At 33.7% G+C, this 8206-nt stretch overlaps 2 protein-coding genes across 4 annotated transcripts in view; one reads left to right on the top strand and one right to left on the bottom strand.

The window, feature by feature from the left end:
* LOC107675251 (decaprenyl-diphosphate synthase subunit 1-like) overlaps positions 1-5109 on the top strand; it is a 17911-nt gene extending 12802 nt beyond the window's left edge. Inside the window, exons 10-12 of the mRNA XM_016469532.1 lie at positions 2215-2328; positions 2512-2592; positions 4245-5109. Of these exons, the coding sequence (XP_016325018.1) occupies positions 2215-2328; positions 2512-2592; positions 4245-4385 (336 nt within the window). The 3' untranslated portion in view covers positions 4386-5109. The remainder of the gene's footprint in view (positions 1-2214; positions 2329-2511; positions 2593-4244) is intronic.
* A 1215-nt stretch (positions 5110-6324) lies between these two features.
* LOC107675194 (abl interactor 1) overlaps positions 6325-8206 on the bottom strand; it is a 69248-nt gene continuing 67366 nt past the window's right edge. For all 3 annotated transcript variants that reach the window (XM_016469460.1, XM_016469476.1, XM_016469469.1), the window contains 2 exons: positions 7735-7923; positions 6325-6811 (listed from right to left, as the gene is read on the bottom strand). In XM_016469460.1, coding sequence (XP_016324946.1) covers positions 6636-6811; positions 7735-7923 — 365 coding nt within the window. In that variant the 3' untranslated portion in view covers positions 6325-6635. The remainder of the gene's footprint in view (positions 6812-7734; positions 7924-8206) is intronic.

The raw sequence follows: 8206 nt of genomic DNA, 5'->3' as shown, positions 1-8206 counted from the left end.
ATATATATAAATATAAATATAAATATATATATATAAATAAAATAAAATAAAGATACAAATTAAATAAACAGTGCTTTAAAATTTTCAGGTAGGTTTAACGGTAGTATTCATACAGAAACTGAGTAAAGTAATCAAAATTAAATGTAAAATAACTGCATAGTATTTGCTGTATAAATAAGTAATACAGTAAATGTGTACATTTAATGTGTCCATTTAAAATGTAAAATACAGACAAAATCTTACAATTGAAGTTACAAAAACTATTCGGTGAATAGCAGCAAGTGATTTTTCTCTCTCTTGTTTTCTGATTAACATTCAGGACAGACACAAGCATTAGACTGCGGTCACTTTAAGACCTAATGCACGGATCCAATATACTGATACATATGAGTTTTCTTTCTCAACTGTTTGCTTTCATTTAAGTCATAACTGTTTTCTAAGACTGTGTTTATGTGAATATTCGCCAAGACAGGTATTTTTACATATTTTTATGTGTGTTTGACTGTTTACATGCAGTAAGCCACTAAAAAATAACTCTGTTCTGTACTTGCGATTTGTGAAATGCAGCTTCAATTTGCCATGACTATCAAAACATTGTATCATAAAGTTGTGGCTGTTGCAGTGGTCTCTTATCACAAAGATAATAATGGCTGTTTTGTTGGTAGTTACAAATGTTGGAAATTATTATAATTCATTATTAATGAACTTTAACACAGTTTTCAGCAGTGGAGATTTCTTCTGGTACTTTTAGGTAAAGAGCCGTGTGTCGTTTCTTCACAAGCAACACTAAATAAGTTTCAAACACTTCACCCTGGAGTTGCTCAAACAAAACAGTTCGATCGCAGTTCTGTTGGGAACCATAATTGTGCAGTAATTTTACATTGCAACTTTAAGCATTAAAATGTAGACCGACTTTTAGGTTGTGGTTGCACATTTACAAAAATCGGTGCCATTCGAAGTTCATTACGAATGATTCATTAAAGTTCAGTGTTTTGTCTTAAATTATTCTGTTGCAAGATCTGTGTTAGGGCTGGGCGATATAGCTAAAAAATTGATCAACGATATAATGTTTCATATTGTTCGGTATAGATACTTATTGACATTTTTATAACCTTTTTTTAAAACCGAGCAATATAATTTTTTTTAGTTATTTGTTATTTTATATTAGGCATAGCCTGCCCTATAGCATGGTGTATTTTTATTTGTTTTGTTAATAAATGTTCTATGTTTTATATATACACTAATGTGAGTTTGACGTTGTATTTTATTGTTGCAATTGACGCTGAATTGCCGCTAATTCGAAGGAAAAGAGGGGAAATTCAAACGAACTAAAAATGAACAATTCCTTTATTTTATATATATATATAAAATTCCTTAATATCCTTAATTGGCGCTATTTGAAAGTGAAAGTAAAACGTGCAGGCCGCTTGTACAAGCTATTTAAAAGTGAAGGAAAGCAAGGAAAAGAGGGAACGCCCCGCCCCCGCGGTGATACCGGTATTACCGGTGTTGTCACACGTCGATTAACCGGTGGGAAAATGTCCTCACTGTCAACCCTAGTGTGTGTGTGTATATTAAAAATTCAATTTTTTTCAATTGTTTTACTTAATACTTGATTTTTGTAATTCACACATATGAACGTTGCATATTTACATTGCCAGTTCATTTATTAGCTTGCTTTACTGAACAATACACAGAAGCAGCATAATAACCTGACTTAAAACAGCTGGTGTAGCAATCTCTGTATATGTATATAAAATGTAATGTGGGGGATGGGGTTTTTAGACATATTTAAAAAAATGAGTCATCTCACCTAACATATTTGTTTTTACAGTTTATATAATTAGGTGTTTTATGTTTATATTGTTAGGAAGATACAGAAAGCGTACAACTATAGATGTTGCTATGTAATTTTGTTAGCATAAGAAAACTTGATTTCAAACATTTATTTTTTCTTTTTTACTAAAAAAGGCCAAGTAAAAAGTCAGTTTTAAATTCAACTAATATTCATTCTTTATTCACAGTCTCCTCATCACAGGCAGGCACAGCACTCATTTCAGCATGTGTTTGTGCTGTCTGCGTCACTCATAGCACGTGCTTATATCATGCACTATTTTTATATCGTTATCAAAGGTGTACCGCCGATAAATATCAATACCGTTTTATCGCCCAGGCCTAATCTGTGTCATGTAAAAGTTTGCTTGTGTTTTTCAGCTTGTGGATGACATTCTGGACTTCACTTCCAGTGCAAACCTCCTGGGGAAGCCGTCAGCTGCCGATCTCAAACTGGGTCTGGCCACCGGTCCCGTTCTGTTCGCTTGTCAACAGGTACGACAGCTGAACACCTGTGCTCTCACAATATAAACTGACGTCTCTGAAGTACAGAATCAGGGGAATCAGATCTAATGGTTGACCTGGTTTATGACAGCCATAAACTTAACCGTAACACAGTCTGTAGTTTGGTTTTTCTAAAGTCCTCCCAACCATATTCACACTGCTCTCACTCTTTAGTTTCCTGAGCTGCATGCAATGATAATGAGACGCTTCAGCTCTGATGGAGATGTGGATCGAGCCTGGCAATATGTCCTGAAGGTGAGAAAAGTTGCATTATCTAGAACCTTTATACAGTGTGTGTCATTGTTAATAATGTAAGTCTATCCCTCACAGCCTCGTCATCCATGATAAATTCTCTATGTGACCCTGGACCACAAAACCAGTTATAAGTGTCAATAAGCTTTCCATTGATGTATGGTTTGTTAGGATAGAACAATATTTGGCCGAGATACAACTATTTGAAAATCTGGAATCTGAGGGTGCCAAAAAATCGAAATATTGAGAAAATCACCTTTAAAGTTGTGCAAATGAAGTTCTTAGCAATGCATATTACTAATCAAAAATTGCGTTTTGATATATTTATGGTAGGAAATTTACAAAATATCTTCATGGAACATGATCTTTACTTAATATCCTAATGATTTTTGGCATAAAAGAAAAATCGATAATTTTGACCCATACAATGTATTTTTGGTTATTGCTACAAATATACCCCAGCGACTTAAGACTGCTTTTGTGCTCCAGGGTCACATATGGTGTCTAATCTGACTAAGGCCTATTGTGATATTTTTTATGACAATTTCTCCCCAAAAGTTGTTTTACTTAAAAAAAATAATTGTATAAGAATATATTTTTTTAATTATAATATGGTCAATAAAAACTTTTAAGTCCTGAAAGCAGTTGAAAAAGAAAAATTTAAGGGGGTCTGAATACTTTCCGTACCCACTGTATGTATGCCTATAATATGTACTCATTATCTTGCTATACTACATACACTTGCATAACCTTATTTTATTTCGTTTTTTTGCGTTATGTTAGCAAAAGCAAAATAAATACCATTTCTCAGTATTTTTGATTTGCGGTGAAATATGGAGAAAGTAAAGCATTGACAACGATAAAGAAAATTGACAAATGGACAGAAAAGCAGGTGGTTTTTCAAAATTCCATTTAAAATGTGTATTTAATTTCATTTAAAATTATTTCCTTTACTGTTTTGTTTAACTACATTCTAAAACATAAATACATCTTTAACTTTAATTTATTTTAATTTAAATTTTTTTATTAATAACGAAATACTTAAAGGAACACTCCACTATTTTTGAAAATAGGCTCATTTTCCAACTCCCCTAGAGTTAAACAAATGATATTACGCAGCGCCTGAAAATAGGCTTATTGGAAGTTACCTAGCTGGGGACTATTTTCAGGCGCTGCGTAATATCATTTGAGATGCTAACGGTCTAATCCGATTCAATGATCTATACTGAGCTACAGCTAAAAGTGCTACCGCCAGACCCGGAGATTGGCTGAATGGATTCGAAAATGGTAAAACTTAACTGTTTAACTCTAGGGGAGTTGGAAAATGAGCCTATTTTCAAAAAATAGTGGAGTGTTCCTTTAACGTACTTTTAAATAGTTAATTTGTCAGTAATATAATTGGATCGATTCCTTTGTCTGTTATTTATTTTTATTTTTTTAAATAAAGTGATTAAAATGTTCATATTTAAAGTAATAGATTCATAAAACATTCCTTCATTTTATATGTAAGTGTCAATCCTAGTTCTCCTCTTGACGTGTTTTTGATTTTTTACTTGAAGTTTCTTGTGATTCGTCCCAGTAGAATAGTTGAAGTAGCATTACAGAAGTTTCTATATCTAGCTGTGAACTCTTGTTTTCTGCGTTCACACACACAGAGTGACGGTGTGGAACAGACTAACTACCTCGCCCAACACTACTGCCAAGAGGCCATTCGTCAGATCATCCGGCTGCAGCCGTCAACAGAGCGAGACGCGCTCATCCATCTGACCGAGCTGGTGCTGCACAGGGACAAGTGAGCCTGGACGCAGAGCTCCACACTCAGGCAGCTCCACCTCTGCAGGGCCCTGCTGTGAGATGAGAGACAGACGCCGGGGCTTCAGAGATCAAAGAATCACATTTACATTGTTGTCACTGTATGCTTGACCGTACTGTAATCACAGAGCCGTAATCTCCGTTAACCTCTGCGTTAGGTGTTACTGATACGGCAGGAAAAACTGTGAAATCATTGTAATTCCAGGTGTAGCACAGATGGAGGTGCCACTGTCACATGTGGATCCGTTACAGATGCTCACTTAAACATCCGTCCACTCTATGAAAGGCCAAACGTCTTTGATGTCGAAGATGCTCTTGTTAATGTACTTTTGCATCAAGTGCTTAATAACAACCAAGGCCTTAAACCTCACTATTTACTACAATTAAATAAGGTATTTTTTAAGTAAACTTCCTGTTTGACTCTTATTTTCCCATCTTAAAAAGGAAAAATATAATGGCTTGTAATATTTAGTCTGCCCTTAGTTTTATACATAATTTGTAATAAACAGATTATTGTGCTGATACTAGTAGAAATCTATATACTCAATGTGTTAATGTTCTTCGTCTTTCCTTCCTGTGACGGGCAGCCCAGAGAAAAGTTAAGTTAAATGCCAGATCGAGTTTACTGTGTAACTAAATTAGCATTAGCTAGGGAAAAAAAAAAAAACATGCATTTTTTTTTTGGGACTTTCAATTATAAAAAAAGCCTGAGATACACCAGGACTCTTATTTTAAAATGTCTACACCGTTTCGTATATTAATTAAGTTTCATGATCCTATTTTTAATTGGGATGTTTGTTGTACTATTTAAGACTTTTTAACCACCTTCAATTTAATAAAACTGAAGGATTAATCTATGGTCGCAAATACAATTATTATTATGACTATTAAATTTGGTGTATGGAAGATGTAAATTTGAGTCTGCCTCTACATTAGTTTAAAAAAAGGTAAATTAACAGACACACTTTACATAGAATGATTTATTATAAAAGACTGTACAATTAAATTTCAATTAACATATAAATACAAATTCTGAGCTGAGACGATCTTCAGCACAGATGGAATTCAGTTGGAAAACTTCAAATGTTTCATTATGACAAAAGTATCAAAGCATTAGCTTTAAACACCTGAAATGACTTACAGCGGTCAGACGTAGTTTAATGAAATCTCTGTAATCGCTTCTTAAGACTGTATGACCACTAACGATCCCAAAGAACGGAAATAGACAAAAATTAAAAAGGAGGAATTAATGCCAGACCTGAGTTGAGTAACTGGACCAGTTCAGATTTCATGACTGTGATTCTGATACCACTCAGTTCATTGTTCAATGCACCAGCCACGGTATTGGTACTGTAAAAGCATGCGGCTATTACTTGTTACAGGACCATGGCACCAAAACAAAGTCGAGTCCAGCATTGCAAGATTTATGATGTGTACTGATTAGAGACCTTGCAGACTAAATATTAAAGCTATGTATCTACACAGAATTCATGTTTGTTCATTGTAGCAAATACTTTAGTCATTGTGGCATTAACTGAAAAATATTCAAATTGGTGGAGAGACTGAGTTATTGAAAAAAAATTATAAAAAAATGTTCTGTGCTTTGCATTCATTACCCAAAAAAAAAACATTTATATCAATATTAAACAAACAAAATAGAGCATAAAAACAAGTCTACAAATGCCTATATATATATATAAAAAAATGTGTACTGTAAATAATACAAAGATGAAAGCAGAATGGAATTTAACGTTTAGGTTATAATACATATTTAAATGTTGTATGCATGCTTTACGTTAAGATTTTGATTCATTCGGGGCAATGACGTGGAGCTTTAAGATAAAACACTAAAATGAATTAGTTTATAAGATGAGGGATTTTTTTTTTTTTTGCATCCAAAAAGTCCAAACAAATGTAAATGGAGAGAAGAGGTAAAGAAAATCAAATAAATGGTCGACTTTTAGTTGAAGACGATCATCTACTTTACATGTTCACATGTCGTATTGACTGTCGAAGATACTGTGATTGACATTCACTAGACATTTTATGTACACTGACTTCCTCTGAATAGTTGGTCATCCCGTTTGCCCACATCCACCCATCACCACAAAGTAAAGTTCATCGATTTTCACGATTCTCCATTTGTGAGGAACAAACATTCAGTCGTGTGCTTGTGCACGGTTTCTACTGTGGTCTGATTGATTGGGTATGTATGGTTTTTAGGTCCGGTCCCTTCAGTCGGCGTAGTGCATGATGGACTCCACGTAGTTTCCAGGAAACAGACCAGTGAAGCCATTGCAAACGCCCTCGAACCAGCCGTCGTCATTCTTCTTGATGATGTAGATGATGGCTCCTTCCATGAAGGTCAGTTCATCAACCTTATCCTTGGTGTAGTCGTAGATGGCAACCACTGCAAAGATGAAAGTCATGGGAAATATCAGTTATTAAAACGCTAAGCCACTTCAGACTGTGTGCTACATTAAGGGTGTTCTTAGGCAACAACAATATGATGAAAGACACTAATATTCAATAAAGTTCTTTATTATTATTATTATGCCATTTTTTAATAGCATGTAACGATTATATTTTTAATTGATATTCTTATTGATATACGTATTATTAATATAAGAAGTTCCATATGTTAATAACTAATCAAAAATCTTAATTATAAAAATAAAAAATATATAAATAATTTAAAAAACATGCTAATACATAAAATAATAATGGTTCATAGTACTAATAATTCAAAAATATAATATACAATTTATATCATATAAATTACAATTATTTCAATACATATACATATATGTTGATAAATAAAACAAATGTCATAATAATAATAATTATAAATTTAAAATGATGTTAATGGTAAATAGTAAAAATAATAATATATTTAATATGAAGTTCCATGTTAATAAATAAAACGTCAAATATACAAATGTTAATACATAAAAAAATTAACAACAATCAATAAAACTATAATATAAATAGTTATGTTAATAAATAAAATAGTATGTATACATGTGTGTAAAGGGTAATAAATATAAAAATAATGATAAATGATACAAAGTTACATGTTAATAAATACAGTTTTTTCGTAAATATACGTGTATACAAACGTGTATGTGTGTAAATAAATGTTAATAAATAAAATAAATATATAAACAATGTTAAATATAGCAACAACACCAAATAAAAATAAAACAATAAATATCAAAATAAATCATGTTAATAAATATAAATTTAATAATAGCAAAATAATATCAATAAAAATATGATATAAATTACTTTACTTTTATTAATTAAAATTTCAGTAGTTAAAAAGAACCTCACCTTTCTCAACGTAGGACTTGGGGGCCCAGTGAGGGTCTCCATCTGCATAAGGGTCACTGTACTGTACTACAGCTGCCTCTTCATCTTCATAGTCGACTGGTGGAGGCGGCGGCGGCGGAGGCGGAGCCTCGTCAAACATGGGCATGTCATCAGGGGGAGGGGGAGGGGGAGGAGTCGGGGTATCTGCAACTGACATCCAGCAAACAACACAGTCAGCTTCAGAGACACAATACATCCATGGGCTCCGTGCCGGCGACTTGTGCTGGGCATGCGATCCGGCTGCTCATCATGCACACATGCTCACGCAGACATGTTGGTAGACATGCATGCACAGTGAATTTGCTGAAACACTCATGTCTGAAGGAGATACTGTGCCGAGTGCTGGTGTACATACATCTCTCTCACACACACTCTCACACACACACACACACTCTCACACACACACACACACACACACACACACACACACACA

The sequence above is a fragment of the Sinocyclocheilus anshuiensis genome, unplaced genomic scaffold, assembly GCF_001515605.1.
Source record: "Sinocyclocheilus anshuiensis isolate Anshui unplaced genomic scaffold, SAMN03320099.WGS_v1.1 scaffold1090, whole genome shotgun sequence".
NCBI lineage: Eukaryota > Metazoa > Chordata > Actinopteri > Cypriniformes > Cyprinidae > Sinocyclocheilus > Sinocyclocheilus anshuiensis.
Note: the sequence above shows the minus strand (reverse complement) of the source record. Positions and strands in the feature narration are given on the sequence as shown.